General features: G+C 38.4%; 1 protein-coding gene and 1 long non-coding RNA gene across 2 annotated transcripts in view; one reads left to right on the top strand and one right to left on the bottom strand.

The window, feature by feature from the left end:
• VIPR2 (vasoactive intestinal peptide receptor 2) overlaps positions 1-18,317 on the bottom strand; it is an 83,917-nt gene that overhangs the window by 25,524 nt on the left and 40,076 nt on the right. The window contains exon 5 of the mRNA XM_074943424.1: positions 3,153-3,250. Coding sequence (XP_074799525.1) covers positions 3,153-3,250 — 98 coding nt within the window. The remainder of the gene's footprint in view (positions 1-3,152; positions 3,251-18,317) is intronic.
• The window catches only part of LOC141981792 (uncharacterized), a 111,944-nt gene that overhangs the window by 79,110 nt on the left and 14,517 nt on the right, over positions 1-18,317 (top strand). The window contains exon 2 of the long non-coding RNA XR_012637923.1: positions 2,747-2,827. This is a non-coding gene — a long non-coding RNA (uncharacterized LOC141981792). The remainder of the gene's footprint in view (positions 1-2,746; positions 2,828-18,317) is intronic.

Raw genomic sequence — 18,317 nt, 5'->3', positions numbered from 1 at the left:
AATAGCAAATTTTGATATTTTCCACAATATGAACTTTTAAACAACATTTTGTTTTGGGTCAATTGAAATGTTTCATTTTGATTTTGACTGAATAAAAATTGTATAAGAGGCAGTGTGGCACAATGGACAGAGCACTGGACTGGGAGATGTAGGTTCTATTCCCACCTCTGACACTGGCCTGCTGGGTGACCTTGTGTCACGTCGCCTCCCTGTGCCTCAGTTTCCCCTCTGTAAAATGGGGCAATGACATTAACCTCAATTGTAAAGTGCTTTGAGATCAATTGATGAAAAGCACTGCATCAGAATGAGGTATTATTATTATTATACAATATAAAAAATTCAAAATGAAAAGTAGTTTTGAAATGAAAAGTTGCAATGTTTTGTTCCAATAAGGTCATTTGATTTTTTTTCTCATCAAAATTTCATCAAAATTGCAACATTCCTGTGGAGCATTTTTATTTTGACAACTCAGCATTTTCTGATGAAAAACTGTCAGAAAATTTTCAACCAATTCTAATCATAATGTTCATACAAAGTTTCACCTGGGATGAAAAAGCCTTGACATTTGAAAAATTGGTACAATTTTGAATAGCAAGAGAGTTTAGTAAAAAGAAAAAGGAAAAGGAGTACTTGTGGCACCTTAGAGACTAACCAGTTTATTTGAGCATGAGCTTTCGTGAGCTACAGCTCACTTCATCGGATGGAAGCTCAGTGTCTCTGGCTGGCAATTTAGGATTAACAAATCTATCAAAGAGATGCTAGAGTCATAATTCCTTCCCCTTAAAATACTTCAGAATCTGCCCTTTGGTAGGAAAACTAGTCAGAATCCAAATTGGGTTTCTGCAATGACTGAAAACCCAGGGTTGAATTTATCCCCAACTCTGCAAGTACATGAAAGAAGTTTCAATTTTAGGAAGAGTGTACAAGAGAACCTTGCAAATGTGTGAAACTTTCTGAAACAAAATTTCCTTTTCTCATCTAATTGCCCTAATTTTAGCATGACTAGTCATAAATAGTATCCTGTACATTAAATAAAGGTCAGAAAGCATTGAAGTTGTGTCAGTTCTGCTGTTCATAACTCCTTAATATGTGCTAGACTAGGAAGCAAACAGAGCCAGCTAAATGAGAGGTTTTATATATTTGTCATACGTACATACAGGCACCCACAGTTAAATTGAATTCCTTCCACCCCAGAACTTTGTTTCAGAAAATAATGGTGCACGTGTTCAGGGATAAATGCTGTAGATTTTGAGGAAAGCATGTCCAATTCCACCGATGTAGTTGTGTGCATCAATGCACAGTTTTAAAAATCCTATGTATTACTAACATCAAAAATTCAAACTTTAATCCTGTTGGATGAAGTTAGGATTTAGATTTTTTTTTTTGTTGCTTTAGTAACTTTTAATTTTAACCCACTAGTGTAATTGCCAGAAATTCCTCCCAGGAGTTTCATTTGAAGAAGTTATTCTTTAGTCCTATTAAATACTATTGTATAGGCCGGATGGCTCCATCCCAAAGATGGATGTATTTCAGTGGATCCTTATATACAATACATTGGTACTTTCTGTAAAGCACCTTGGGATCCTTTCAGACAATAACTGCCTCTTCAATATAAATATAAATAGCTAATAAAGGTGTTTTCAGCTACTCTGATCCTGGAGAATGGGAAATGGAGCCTTTCACTACCTATTATCCTTAGATCACCCCTCACAAGATATTGGTTTTTAAAGGCATTTGCATCATTTACAGATTCTCAAGCCAATATTCCGAAGTGTGATTTATCACTGAGGATGCATTAATTGGGTAGAAGGGAGGGGGATTGGAAATTCTAAAAATATCCCCACCTCCCAAAAAATGATCCCAATATATACAATGCCCCATTTTGTCGATACTGTGTGAATGAAGTGTGCCTACACATATTGGTTTGTGCTCATTTCCATTGCTAGTGACAGACATTATCTCCCAGGGGACTAGCTTTCCTCAAGTAAGCATTTCTTTGTTGCATGGGAAACAAATTGATTCTCTTTAACCTGCCTTTTTTGGGTGACGGTTTTGAGGAGTCTGTGATAAGGTGTACACTGATGTCCTGTGGATTCTTCTTACTTTCCCAACCCCTCTTCAGTCTTGCTTCAGGCACGAACATGGTTTTCAGTCTCACCAACTGACTACCTTCTAGCGATGGACATAAGTCAGGAGTCTATGCTCGAGTCCTTCAAATGCATTAATAGCCATTGACAGTGTTGAACACAAGGTGGTGTTGATTTGCTTGCAGACCTTAACTAGGATAGAGGAGATTACTCCTGAAATTGCTCTGTTCGTTCTTTGCAGAAAGACCCCAAAAGAGCTCGTCCTTGTGGTAGATTGTGGCAGGGCTGGGGCTCTGGCGCCACCATGCTGCAGATAACATGCAGCTCAACATCTTCTTTTTGCTGAAGCTGGACGATGCCTTTTCTCAGCTCTCAATACCTGGTGGCGATTGCAGGCATGGATGAAAGAAAGTTGGTTGAAGCTTAGTTTGAAGAAGATAAAGGTGATGCTAGTAGGCAGGAGGAGGTGAAACTCATAAGCAGGCATTTGAAGGTATCTGTTCCCATAATATATTCCTGCCCTTCTTTATTCTGTGAACCAATCTGAATTGTGGGTTACTCCCAGAGCCTCAAGTAGTGTCAATTTCCATCTCCATTTAACAAAAGCACTGTGACTATGGTATTTCTCTTTACTATCTCACCACCTTTTTGACTTTCAGGAATGATTACTGAAGACACTCGAAATTAGAACACACCTGGAGACCACCGAGAAGCTTCACCAGAACATGGCTGCTCACTTGGTTAGTATTGACTGGCTTTCCATTTATTTTCAGGTACAATTCAAGGTGCTGATTTTGATCAATAAAGCATTAAGTCGTTTAGATCTGGTCTAATCTTGTGCATGTAGGTTGCACTATGTATGAATTTCTAAAGTTCTCTGGAATCCTCTGATATGAGAGGTGCAAACATAAATTCAAGTTACCAATGCAACTATTATTTGTTATTAAATTCTTCGAAGTTTAAAAATCATCAATTTTCTAAGCATCTGAATAATCATAAAACAGACAAGGATTTTAAAATATTTTCCTATTTTCTTGCTTATTTTTGTTCATGTGAGGTACTTACTTGAAAAGGCAAAGAATTATACTTCCTGTCGTTAGAGCAATCAAAGATGCACTATGTCCAAGGGTGTAGATTGCCTTCACTAGTATATAGAAATTAATCTATGAAGAAAAATATATATTCATAAACCATTAGTGACATGTGCAATCAAATGTGTAATAATGTGGCATTGCTTTAAATAGTTTTAAGAATAAAAACTGCATAATTTTGCTAACATTTTTTAGTCTGGCTACCAGCTACTGAATTCCTGTGTGAATGTTAAACATGCTGATTCCCTTACACTCATGTAATGCAACACCTCTAAAGAAGTCGTCTCTGATGAGGAAATCAAATGTGGGACTTCTTGATCTTCAAACATCCAACTACCTCAACCAAATAACCCTGCTCCATTAGTAGGCTCATAAGCCTCAATGTGGTTCAGTCACAAGAGAAAGAGAGAGTCACATTTTGTAAGCATGGGTTAGACTTGGAACAGTCTTCCACAACTTCTGCTCCAAAGCCCTGATTCAGTAGTCCAGCCTTGTTCAGCAACAGACATAAGAAAGCGCTTAAGTCCCATTGACTCCAAGTGAACATATGGAGTGCACATATTTGGTGAACTGGGGCCCAAACAACCCTTCCTCTCTCTATTCAAATTCCTCCTTAAAAGCCTAAAAGCCACTTCTTCTACAAAGCAAAAGCAGCACAAAGGGGATGCACCACTGAACAGCCATCACTGTCCCTTAATTTACCACCTAAATATTACTACATGCAATGCTATCAGAAATGAAAAATTCGTAAGAGTACTGCCAAAAAGTCAGAATTAATCTGCTACTTCTTTTGATGCCTACAATGAAATTTGATTTGTTTTACATTATTTTCCACTAAAGTACTATAAGGTATTAGTACCATAGATGTGATTTATGAGAAACAAATTAATAAACCATTTCTTGTTATTTGATGGAACTAACTGGTAGTTTTTTAACATCAATGCAGCATGCTGTATCTTATGGAACCAATTTACAAAGGTAGGCACATGCATTTATGTGCATACACATTCTGGTGCCTGTGTTACTAAGGGGCACAAATTCACAGTATTTTAAGAATATCATATTTAAGATAATAGGCTAGACTCTCTGCTACTGTAAGTCAGCCTAGCACCATTTATTTCAATTGAGCTATGGCAGCTGAGATTCTGACATCATATTTCAAAAAGTAGAAGTATGCCTCTTACAACATTTTGTATGTGTCTAAACTTCCATTTGTACCAGATTCTTCATTTGGATTCAGCACTTGTTAAAAATTATACAGTTTTAAACAGAAATATTGCTAAAACTCATCTGGTAGAAAAATATGTTGTTTTATACCCTTTTAAAATTGCTAGAAAGCAGTGATGAAAGAATAACATTAGGAAGCTGCAATTTTTCCAGAAGAATACCATTGAAAGGAGGTAATTTTAGTGATCCTGGTTTATGTCAAAATTAGCAGAACAACGTTTAAATCATTTAGCAATCACAGCATGCATTTGGGCAAATCTAAATTAAATATTAAATGAAATGAAGTATCTTGTAAATGCGGTATAATAGATATACTTAAAGTTAAAAACTGAGGGAAACAAATTACCTACATTTAGCAAATAGATCTTAAGGACATTCAAGGCAAATGGCACCAGTCCCTGTTAGCAGCTGTGTGAGGGAACATTCGCTCGTTATCCAAAAAGCATGGTCCAATTCCAACAGGCTACTTCAATAACTAATCCAACATCACCACTCTCCTAATTCCCAAATGGTACAATAGATACTACAAGGGAAATAGATGCCTACTTTTATTTTTGTACTAGGCAGTGCATAGAAGTGGATTGTCTTGACATTTTTGTAGAACTCCTGACATTTTAGTATTGAATTAGTTTGCTTTTAAAGTAGCAGTAAAACACTGGAGAGTGTGAAGGGTACACTCTCACTTTGTGGGAGAGGAGACTAGCGAGTGTTTTGGGGCTTGTTCAGCGCTAACGAGGTGTACCTGTTAGGTTTGTTCTGACTGGAAAGAAATGGGTGGCGGGGGGGAGCGGGGCGGCGGGATTTCTTAAAGAGAGAAAACCCGCCAAGGGTGGGTTGGGTTATGGTGAACAAGAAGAAGACTGCTACACCTCAGAGAGTAATCTGCCAAGAAAGAAATACTCAGAGGCCTCACCGCCCTGAAACATCATGGACCAGCTGTAAAGAAGGGTGCCCCAAGAGAAGGGGCTGCAGGTAGACCCTAATTAAAGACAGTAGGCCAGCTGATAACCAAGTCCCAAAGAGCTGGTCCCAGAAAGCCTGCCTAAGAGACGGGCCACCTGAGTCATTCTCTTCCTTTACTCTGATCATCCTCTCTCACAAAGTAGTTTTGCTTGTTTGTTTGGTGTAGAGAACCCCTCCCGTGTTACGAACACGGGAAGCACATTACAGAAAACTTGAATTGGGAACCGGTGGAGATGCAGAGGAGCCCCAACCCCTCCTCCCCCAGATGCACCAGAGAAAACATGACCATAGAAATTAGTAAAGGTCCCAATGGAATAGGAATGATCTTAGGAAGCTTCCCCACTTAAAGGACCAAGGACTGATGATAAACTTTCATTTTAAATTGAAATCCTGAGCTTTCAATGATATAAAATAGATTATTCCTTTCATTGTATTTCATAGGGTCCCAGTCCTACAAATACACACCCTTGTGCATAACACCCTTATACTTTTGTGGAGTCCCACTGAATTCAGTGGGACTCTGTGGGCACAAGAGCCCAGATCTTCAAAGGTATGTAGGTGTTGCTCCACTTAGCTTTGCAACACCTAACCCCTAGATGGCCAGTCACCTAGTGGAATCCCCAACCCCAAGCTAGGTTCCTAGGCTCCCTAAAAAATGCACAGGGAGAGTCACGTGCCTAAAAGAAGGGGATACCTGGAAGCCTGCAAGCTGAGCAGGGAGCTAACTAAACTAGCCAGGAATGAAATGCCAACCTAAGAGAGCTGACCTAGTACACCTGGCTGACTGGGCAGAGATAGGCACCTCCCTCCACTCAGGATCCTCTGCTGCAAAACTCTTCCTCAAGTTAGGCCCCCCTAAGCCAGATCAGCTGCTCAGGTAGCCCATGCTGTAGGAGCTGAAACCATCATTGTTGCCCTATGTTTCCCTGTGCCCCTGGCTGTCTTCAATGTGGATGTGGTGCTGCCCCCCATTGGCAGCCTGTATCCTGCCCTCCAGTGTGGGGTCTGACAAGTATCAGATCTTAGACATACTCAAAGCATCCCTACAGGATTGGGCCCAGTTGCCAAATAGGTGTTTCCCTCTCTAGTTTGAGAATCCTGCTTGGAAGCCTCTCCCCTCCTTTTTGAAATCCATTTCTTTCACAAACCCTCCCATGTTGATCTTATCACTAACGATGTTATCAGGCTTTGCAAGGAAAGTTTGTTGGGTATTTCCTGTTCCACTGAGTTCAACTGTAATCTGTTTGGGGCAAGAACCTTGTGTTCTACACTTCTTGAAAAACACCCCGTGCACAGATGGTGCTCTATCAGTAATAGCAAGCAGGAGGTTCTAGGACAACTTTCCTTACGATTCAGAGTACTGTGCAACCAGCACAATCAGTCCAAAGCCATAAAAATATTTAAATTCCTATAATAATATTTAGCCTGAACTAAAAACACTAGCAATTTTATTAAATGTATTCCTGTTGCTGTGATGACTACTTAGCCCATATTTTTAAGAGCGATCCAGCAGTTTCAGCAAGGATTAGATCTTGAATTTGGACATTTTCTTTCAAACAAATGAAAAGTAGTTATTCTTAAAAGAAACATGTTTGTCATCTCTGAGAACTCATTACTCAAGTGGTTAGCTTTAAGATGAAACTGAATATAGCATTAATTTATCAGTGAGCAATCATAAAATCCCGTCTTTTTAATTCACCAAATTGGTTCCAGTATTTACTGCTGATGGATGAGTTTCAATTGTTGTAATAAGTGTATATTTTCTTAATGTTTTCAGTGACTAAGTTGGGTTTTATTACATGTACACCTAGAATTATTGTCATGTGCTGTATTCTAGATAACACTCATTTAAGATATATTTAATACCATGCCTTTAAGAAATAGTGATTTAAATGAACTGTCAGTTGAGTATGAACTTCCTATAGACCAGAAAACTATGCAGATTATCTCTGCCCTTTTAACAAAGCAGACCTATTACTCTGCTCTTACAGGAAATATCATGTTTCTCTGTTAAAAGGTAAGAAGCTGTGAACTCTGTGGTGATATAATCATAACATGCTGTAGCACATCTTTATGTCTTGATTTATTATGATCTTGGAATATAAGGATTGCACTGTTCTGTAAATTATTTTATACAGAGGAGGTCACTGGCTCAAGCCAGAGTTATTAGTCCTCCATTTTCTTGGAAATAAATTCACACAAATTAAAAAGGGACATAAAACTTAATATAAATTCAAAGCTATATCTTATATTGCATATATATTTTAAAATCCTTACCTCTGTTACTACCACCAATATAAAGGTTATTAAAATAGAAATAATATTAAGGGCTAAACGGTCCTGTCATGTGTACTGTGCAATTCAGAGAGGAGGTGTGCTTGTTACGTTCTTGGCGCAAAAAATGAAAGGTCCAAGGTTGGGAATACCAGGGAAGTAAATTGCGTTATACTGAAAGTACAAGTGAGAATGGAAAAAGATGGTATCAGAAAGTAAAGAAAAGGAAACCAGGATGCTACAGTCATTATAGTGGTCCTTCATTGGCAAAAGTTTCTCTGTTACTAAAATATCTTCTCTTGTATGCTACAAATAATACAATTAATTAATTAACATCCTCACTAACTGTTAAAGTAGTGATCCATACGCTTTCTTCAGTGAGCAGCTAAACTCATTCTTATTGCCAGCACAAAAACCAAATAAACCACTGCACCTTTTAAACTCTGTATTTGGTAACTTTTTAAAGCTTTTCTGTTCAGTATATTGGGCTATTGAAAGTCTCTGAACAAGATCAAATAAGACTTTTGTACACCCAAAAGCCTTAGATCAGTAAAAACTACATTCACTAAACATGTTGTCTTGTGCTCATGTGACTGCATTATTGGCTATTTAGATATCAAACTAATGTTTAAGGTTCAGTTCCCCACTCTGTCACTGGCCTGATAAGTGACCTTGGTCAGGTCACTTCACTTCTCTGTGCCTCACTTTCCCCATCTGTGAATCTGACCACTGCCCCTTTTGGTTGATGAAAGAGAATCAGGATCATTTGGTGCCCCTCATGACCACCACTTGAGTTATCATGAAATTCTTGTATTTCCGAAAATGTTAGTGACCCTTTGAGATGCGCCACCCAATCAAGAGCGATTATACATTCTTTTTAGTTTTGGTCTTGACGGGGAGGTATTTGTTTAGGAAAAATGTAAATGGTTGGTGCCAAGTATATCAAATTTATGTCATGTTTAGTCTGCATTGCTTACCCTAACTTTTTTTCCATGTTTGCATATTCTCATTTCAGAATAAATTGCACTGATTCTACATTCTTTGCCTCCCCCAATCAAACAGGCACAGCATCAGCTGTACTTTTATAAACTTAGAACTAAGTAGAAACTGATTTCTGAAATTCAGAGGCTCATCACCCATGATTAGTCAGAATATGTGCACTAGGGGCTTGTATGAGAGAGAATGGCTACAAGTCATCATAGGGAAATTCACTGTCAGACCAGTCTGGCCTTCCTATGAGAGGGCCTGGGTACAGCAGACACCATCTGTATGACTTCATGTCAAGAACTGATGGGACTTAACATTTCTCATATTCTCCTTTTCCTCAGCACCCTGCAACACTACATTCCGATGAGTAACACTAAGAGATTTATGTGCATTACTCAATGCTATGGACTATTCTAAAACACGTGGGATTTTTTAACTTTTTATTTCCTAGAGAAGAATTTTTTGAAGTGCTATATAGATGTTATCTTCTGATAAGCACTTTCTTTCAGTCTTCCAAGGCCAAGACTCTGTAGGTTGAATTTCCTGTTTCGCCTACTCCTAGTAAATTAGAATAAAGTACAGGGCAGTAAATAAGAGCCTGATCTAACAGCCATTGAAATCATTGGAGTCTTTCCATTGACTTCAATGGGCTTTGGACCAGGCCTTGCATGCACTACATTACTTTATTTTTAATAATTATCAAGATTTTTTCCTCTCCAGTCATCTTCATTATTTAAAAGAAAAACACACTGGCATTTGTGCTTTTTGTTTTTAGCTTCTCTCGTGCCAGTGATGACGTTTGATGATTAAATATGCCTGCTCTCCTTCAAACTGCGGCAAAAGACATTTTGTATGGGACTTCCAAAGGAGCCTAAGAGAGTTGGGTGCCCAAATCTCACCGGATTTCAGTTGCTAAAAGACAGTTGTCTTTGCAATGTTATTGTGGAAATAAAAAATTCAAGATGAATTTATTACAATTGCTTGAATGACAACTGCAGTTTCAACAATGTGAATAGGGCTCTGTTGTTTAACAAGTTAATGGGACTATAGGTTGTGTGTGCCAGCTTCATCCTTTCTGTTTAAAACAGACCCTACCATTTCCATCACAGCTTTAAGGATCTGGTCCATATACGAGGATTTCATTTCTTCTTTCCTAGCTCTTTCATTTTTGCTAGTTCTGTAATTTACATTTTTTCCCTCTAGTCCATGAATTTCAAAATCAGTGTAAGGTTAGGTTCTATGCCTACTGGAGTTGAAGTGGAATTAGAGCTGTGGAATTTCTCCCCTGTCCCTTTAACTATTTAAATGCTAAATAAACTGTGTGTCAAGATGTGTTGATAAATTGCAATGGCAGGGCCACATGCACTAATAAATATTACAAAATTTCCAAAGGTTTCTTAGACAAATTATTGTAACACATCCAGCTGATATAACTAGTGATTGTGTTATTAATTAGGTTATTAATTTCTAGTGACATAATTCTAAAATATTTCATACTCATCTAAAAAATAATCTCCGTTATGTAATTTCTCAGTACAATAACATTCATCCTACTAATACTTAGGCTGCATAATGTACTAAAGACAACATGTAACTCCATATGCATATTGCTTAAAGTTAATACGAACTGTTGGAAAGAAAACACTGTTTGATGTACAGGAATGCAAAGGGGCAGTGGCTTGGACTGCTATTTTCAAGGGAAAATTCACTAAAATGTCAGGCCTTACAATCTGTTGGTTTAGTTGTGCTACAGCTCAGTTGTGTTTGGGTTTGGGGTTTTTTTGCATGTAAATTGATAAAGCTTACACATCTGAATTTTTTGTTACCCTAAAGCTCCTTTGCATCATTGCGGCAGTATAAAGGGGCCTTACCGTGCATGTACATTTAAGTCAGTAAGGAACTGACTTACGTAAACCAAGTTTAAATCAAATAAAGAATTTTCAAAAAAGGTGTTTTTTGCCCCCACCCCCCCAAACTATGCCCAGGTTAAAAAGTGGGGGCATGGCCCCCCGTGGCCACACCAGTTCCACCATTGGATCAAGGGTATGGAATTGCTTCTATATGAGGACAGACTAAAAAGACTGGAACTGTTCACCTTAGAAAAAAGAGACAATTAAGGTGAGATGTGATAGAGGTCTGTAAAATCATGAATGGTGTGGAAAAAGTGAATAGAGAAATGTTATTTAGCCTTTCCCACAATAGAAAAACTAGGGGTCACCTGATGAAATTAATAGGTAGGAGGTTTAATATAAACAAGAGGAAATATTTTTATACAGTGCACAATTAACCTGAGGAACTCATTGCCATGGGATGTTGTGATGGCCAAAAGTATAACTGGGTTTAAAAAAGAACTAGATAAGTTCATGGAGGATAGGTCTATCAATGGAGACCCTGAACCTCTGACTGTCAGAAGTCAGGAGCGGAAGATGGGTGGATCTCTCCAAAATTACCCTCTGCTGTACACTCTTCCTCTCTAAAGCTCTGGAACTAGTGGTGGTTGGATATAGGATAATGGGCTAGATGGAACATTGGTCTCATCCACTATGGCAGTTCTTATGTTCTCAGCATAGTCACATACCAGTTTAAGTCAATTTAAATACACAACTTCCATTAAACTGGTGCAACTTTCTGTGTAGACTGAGCCTAAGAGCCTGATTCTCCTCTACCTTGCTTCTTTTGTTGTAATTTACATCTGTTCAAAGCGAATGTGTTTGCACGATGCCACAATTCTGAACTGATAAAATTTGCACCCACTTTTCACAGGAAGAACTGACTATATAAGGTGCAAGACAGTGAGAATCAGTCCTTAGACATTTATTGCTTCTTACCCTAATAAAGAAAGTAATTTATGTATTTTCCACCATGAGAGTCACAGAAGAAAGTGCTAAATCAAACAGGCAAGAACTACACCAGTCAGGTCTAGCTTGCTCACCAAATCTTAAGAGAACTAGAGAAAATATAAAACAACTTAACAGGAATCAATAACACACAATATGGCAAAAGGCAGTGTAAGAGTCCTTAGTTCCCTAAGAAACACTACATGGGAGTACTGTACCAGTGGTCCATTTTGTTCAGCGTCCTCTTTCCCAATGCCAGATGCTTCAGAGGAAAATGTAAACCACACCCATAATATATGTAATTACATAATATTATATGGTAGAACATGTTTTCCTAACTTGCCTGCAGCTGACCAACCCTGAAATCGCAGGGTCACAATTGTATTCTAGCTGCTGTAACTGCAATGTTATTCCTAATTTAAATAAATGTCGAATCCTTGTTTAAAATGTACTATGCTATTTTCTTCAATATAGCAAGTGCTGCAGGTTAATTCTATATTACATTATAAATCATGCTCTCCATTTCAAATGTTTAACTTTTGAGTTCCCTCCTTTGTTTTTCCCCCATAGGAAAAGGCAGAATAAATATTGTAAGAACACTCAATCCTTCTCTAAACTATTCTTTATTTTATATTCAGTCCCATAAACCACATCTCCTCTTACTCATCTTCTTTACTTTTTTATGTTTTGCTCTTTGCCTCTTCTGAGATGCTGACCAAAACTGAATGCGGTAGAACAAGACAACTGAATTACATATTTTCTGTATTATTTCTGTCTCATTAATGCAGCCTAATATCTTAATTGCTGTATTGTACACTGCACACGGATCAGGAATCTTCAGTGAGCTGTCCAAGATTATGATCTGCCATTTGTGTTGCCCAATTACCTAGTTTCAGAGGCTGGCAGTTTGCAATGGTGTCAAATTAAAAGATGAAAGCAAAAAAGCACTCATGTTCCAAACCAAGAATAAAAGGAGTTAGACGTGCATTTAAAAAAAGAGTTCAGGATCATTCAAATCGAAGTAAACAAGCTGAAATGGATTTACAGACTGACAGTGTCAGCAGAGCACACAATGAAACTAGTTAGCAACAATTCAGAATATGTTTTTTGAAGAGTTTAACTGCTAATGTTCCAGACTTGCAGTGCGGTATGAATATCTGCATACGAAAATGGTGGTTGGACCAGAAGTCCCCTGAAGGATGCTCATGATGCCTGCCAGGGACATCCTCTCCTCCACTCTGTCCTGGTCTGCCAGTTCCGAACATGCAGTCAAGAGGAACCCAATTCTTACAAAGCACCTGACAAACAGGTCCCATAGCATCAGTAGGAAAAGGGGAGCTTGCAATGAAATCAGTACTTCTACTCCCCTAAGGGCCACACCCAACAAGATACTGGGTATCGTCCGTCTGTGGAAGTTGAGGGGACTGTGAGCTGGATACTGTTTGAGCGCTCATTATCAATTTCTGAACAGGTTATAGGGCCCAATTATCAAATAGCAATTCTAAAAAAAGTCATTCCTACAACTGGACGCTCAGGCTGGCACTTGAATATAAATGGCCATTTTATGGACTCGATTTAATTTAACTCCTACAGTACAGGATTTAACTGTCCTGTTAAAGTGTTCACATTACAAACCTGCTACCACTCATGCAGTCTTTACAAATCATACCTCATGAAAACAACAGTTTTTGTAACTAAAATTTTGTTTTTCCAGAGACTAATCTTTTAAGGAGGGATTGAGTCATTTAAATATTAAACTGAAATGTTACCAACATTAGCATTAGAAAATGTTTACAAACAATTTGATACAAAAATAGCAGAAGTACAGGGGACAGGCTAAATTTCACCACACAATCATGTTTACGAACAATTTGATACAAAAATAGCAGAAGTACAGGACACAGGCTAAATTTCACCACACAATCATACTGCTTCTCTATCATGCCTTCTATCCTCTATTCTTTATCTGTATAGTGGGCCTAGAGTTTCTTTGGGAACACCATACAGTCGTTTGAGCAGAGCCACTGAAGACTCGTCCTCACTCAGGCATTGAAGACAATGGGCTTCTTATGGTACTATCCTTGATAATAAGCATTTGCACAATCCGGCCTTTAGGTCCGATCCTGTACACAGTTACACATGTGCTTAACTTTACCCATGTGAGTAGTCAGTGCAAAACATGTGAGTAGTCAACGCAATGACCAGATGAGACCAGTTAAGCATGTGCCTAAGGCCAGGCCTACACTAAAAAGTTAGGTCAACCCAGCTATGTGACTGAGGGGGCATGAAAAATCCAAACCCCAAGCAACTTAGTCAAGCCAACCTAACTCCTGGTGTAGACAGTGCTAGATTGATGGAAGAATTCTTCCATTGACCTATTTACTGCCTCTCAGTTTGGTGAATTAACTATAGCAATGAGAGAACTCCTCCCATTGCTGCAGTGAGTATCTACATTGAGGTGCTGCAGCTTTAGCGGTTTAAGTGTAGACATAGCCTAAGTGTTTGCAGGGTCAGATCCTTAGACAGGAATTTGTCTCCTTGTTTGTTTGGGAAGTGCCTAGCATATTTTAGTTGCTATAATAATAAGTTATAGATTTGGGGGGTGTTTTCCACAGATTTTATGGGAAAAAAATATTTCACCAGTATGAAATCCAAGTAGCATGGCAGGTGTCAATGGAGAAGAAATGTTTTCTGTAAACATTACTTTAAATATTCGAAAACCCTTGAGGTGTAGGATAGCAGTTAAACAGAATTACGTACAATATGCCATCAAGAAGGCAGTACTGGTCAAACCAATATCTGACTGAGTGAGCCAGACTCAACAAGGAAGGCAAGAAAAGAGAAAAAAAAAATCTCTCTCATTCTGCACCATCCTGACCCCGCCCCCCCATATTATATATATATATATATATATATATATATATAAAAATTGGTTTTTTGATTTGAGGATGTAAATAAAATCCCCTCAGATACCACAAGGAATTTTTTTGAATCTGAGGGGATTTTATTTACATCCTCAAATCAAAAAAACAACCAGACCAAAATTAATCTTAGTTTGAATCTTTCCAAAACATGCTTGCTCTGGGTTGTATACAACATATATGTTTTCAGAATGCAATGAAAATATTTCCATCTAGAAACTAACTAACTAAAACCTAGAAGTGAAATTTCTAACAAAGGATTAGTTGTCCAGTCATGTTGAAGCAGCTGTGACCCCAATTTAGCCTTTGGCTACATACTCTAAGTTTGACAGTGACTGGCAGGGAGCCTGGATATGAAACAATTCCTGTCACTTCTAGTCATTAGAAGGAATACAAGTTGGATGTCTTCCTCCACCAAAACACGTCACTTAATATCTCAGCACCACTGCAAACTTCCAGGGCCTCCACAGCAAAATGGTTTAAGTAAAGAGGTGCATATGCAGGCTGAATGACACTACTAGCTAGAAATCTCTCATCAAGGGCTTGAGAGGCTCATGCTCACCTGAAGTGGAGCATCCTTAGGGACATGACTTGAAGAAGAATGTTCATTCAAGGGCTACACAGAAGGGCAAATCAGAGATTCAAGCCATGTTTCATTACTCAGCCTACAGTACTCTGACGAAGTGTAACCTTAACATAGATCATGATCTCTTAGTTCAAACCAGGGACTTGAGTTTGTAAACAAACTAGCAATCATTACTCTTACTGGGATTAAATTAGTTTCTCTTACTACACACACACCACTGTATGCAAGTTTTTAAAATGAGTCTCTAGTCCACATTTAAAAATATAACCACCCTTTCTTTCCTCAGCCCTTGTATGATTTTATTTTATTTTCCCTCTATTATAACCAACACAGAGCACAGAGTCTAGTAGTTTTCCACTGAGAATCAACCATGCTTCTCAAAGGATAGCAAATACAATATATCAGATTGTCTTCAAAGGGAAAGAAAATCACTTTGAACTATATCTCCAATTGCATTTTCTGGCTTATAAATGCAGGTTATGACCTATTAAATTTAGGTGCCAACGTTTTCAATGTGACTAATGATTTTGGGGTAGTAATTTGCAACACTTTAAAAGGTCACATTTTCTTATGTGCACATATGTCTGCTAAGAGAAGATGAACCCACAATACTTGCTAAATTTTATGTGTGATCTTAACTTCCAGTAGCCCAAATTTTAAAAAAACAACACAACGAGGAACGGTCTTCTCTGAAGCTTTAAAACTACCTCCTTATAAAACATTCAAACAGAAAAGGTCAGGGCCCAAATTCTGCTCTACTGGTTTAAATGCCACTGAATGAAGCTGCTTCAGACTTATATCAAATAAGGGAAGAGTGGAGTTTGGCTCAAGGCCAGCACACCACAAAGAAGATAATATTTTACAATTAATCTTTATCTCATAGATAATACCATTCATTTAGCAGACTTTATACTGCATAAGGGTAAAACAGATACACATAAACAACAACAAACAGTGCTTCACAGCCAGCAAGAATGCAGGCAACTGTGAAAAGCAAAGTTAAAGAGGCAAGCTTTCATCAAGCCTTGAAAATGTTGGCACACTAATTTTAATGTGATTTGGAAGAGTTCCATATTGAGTCACGATTGTTAAGTCCTTGTCCCTGTGAGTTTTTAGTTTCACCCTGATTTGTAATAAGTAGTTCATGGAATGGAAGCTGTTATGAGTAAACTGAGCACAGCAGACTAGAGTACATACTGCCCCAAACTAATTTTTAAAACAACGAAAACATTTTTAAAACAGATCTTAACACAGACATAGTGAAACTGAAGCTCTCCTAGATTTTCAAGTTTTATTCAAGACACAAACTGCTGCAATTCAGACATCTAAAGTTTTATGAACCTACTATTAACAAGTCATTATAGAACATTACAGTAGTTCATATTTGTGATAATAAAGGCATGAATAGAACACTTGGCCTCAAGAAAGTTCAAATTGTCTAACATTACAGAAATATTGCTTCTGAGAGGTAAACTTTTAGACAAAGATTTTTTTCAAAGAGATGACAATGTTGTATTCATTACTGTATTTACCGAGGAAAATTTGCAATGCATAGCCACTAAATATAACCCAGCAGGTGGGTAGGGCACTGCAGGGTCAGCTGTTTTCAGTTTTCAGAGTAATTGTCATGGAAATGTTTATATTATGATGAATTTATACTAAAAGTTGCAGGACTTATTCTGTGACATTTTCTTTCTGTGTGGTTGCCTGATGTTAACAGGTTTTAAGAGGATAAAAGGTATAAAATAAACTGCGTGTAAAAATAAAATGTAATAGAATGTGGTTATGTAATTCGCATTTGCTAGACTACTAATCTATAAGGGCTCTTCTTATGCAGAATTTTAATTTACTTTTTTTAAAAGGCACTATATTTTGGGCTAATATTTTAAGTGAATTTAGTGCTGTGTTAAAAAAATTCAGGAGTCTGAAGTGTTCTGTATATCCATAGAATAGACATAGTACAGATAGCAGGAGTGCAAAACCTGGTTGTTCTTTCAACTTCAACCTTGGCTTGGAAGGACCTCTGGGGGAGAGGGTAGTTTGGTCCTTGGTCGTTCAGCTGACACTGACTGTAAGGATCCAAGTTTTGATAAAAGTTTAGGGGTTGATCCTGCTTCCATGGATATCCATGGGAATACTGCTATTAAGATGACATGGGCACTTTTTGTTTTTGTGGAATGTTGGTCCACCTGTTATGATGAGAGGAGACTGTAGAGTTTGGATGGCCTCCATCTCAGTAGAAGGGGAACCAACAGGCAGGCTGGCATAATTGGGGTGTGTGTGTTAAACTAAAAACAAAGGGGAGGGTAAAAAGAGGAAGATATGAACACTCAGCACAAAATCGAGACGTTGAGAATAAAATTAATCACGGAATCAAAGGCCACAAAGAGAAGAAATTCTTTAATTGGCTCTACACCAGTGCTACTAGACTGGATAACAAACAGGACTTGGTTCATTTATGAACATAAATTCGATCGAGTTGGTATGACTGAAACCTAGTGGGATGATTAACAATATTGGAAAATAAAACTCAGTGGTTATAAAACTTACTGGTACTTATGAAATATCAAGTAGGCAAAAGGGGACATTATGTGTTTGAGTCACAGAGAACTTGGAAAACAGTGATCTTGCATGCTTATGGATCAATGTCCTAACAGAGAAATCACAAGATGAGGTATTAGTTGGTGTCTGCTACAGACCACCAAAATCACACTAGGGAACAGGATGAGTGGCTCCTTAAGCATCTATCTATTTGTAGGGAAAAAAACGGTTACTAATCTTTTGTCATGGTTGTTCTTTGAGATGTGTTGTGTCCATTCCATTGTAGGTGTTTGTGCTCGCCACATTCATCGGTGCCGGAAGTTTTTCCCTCAGTGGTATCCGTAGGGGACTGGCTCTGGCACCTTCTGGAGTGGCATGCATAAGCTCTGGTATAAGGGGCGCCACTGGCTCCCTCTTCCCTCAGTTCCTTCTTGCCGGAACTCCGACAGAGGGGAAAGAGGGTGGGTCATGGAATGGTCATAAGCAACACATCTCAAAGAACAACAGTTATGAAAGATTAGTAACCATTTTTTCTTCTTTGAGTGCTTGCTCATGTTCATCCCATTGTTGGTGACTCCCAAGAAGTACCTCCAGAGACAGGTAGGAGTTCATGGACATGTCGATTGCAACACAGCTCTGCCAAAGCATTGTGAACGTGTGTACCGAAGACCATGTTGTGGCCCTGCAGATGTCCTGGATAGGGACGTGTGCCAGGAAGGCAGCCGAAGATGCCTGAGCCCTTGTCGAGTGAGCCTTCGCTATTGGTAGAGCCACAGCCTGCGCCGACTCATAACAAGTACGGA

Source organism: Natator depressus, chromosome 2 (genome assembly GCF_965152275.1).
Source record: "Natator depressus isolate rNatDep1 chromosome 2, rNatDep2.hap1, whole genome shotgun sequence".
Taxonomy (NCBI): Eukaryota; Metazoa; Chordata; order Testudines; family Cheloniidae; genus Natator; species Natator depressus.
This window is presented reverse-complemented; position numbering and strand designations above follow the sequence as displayed.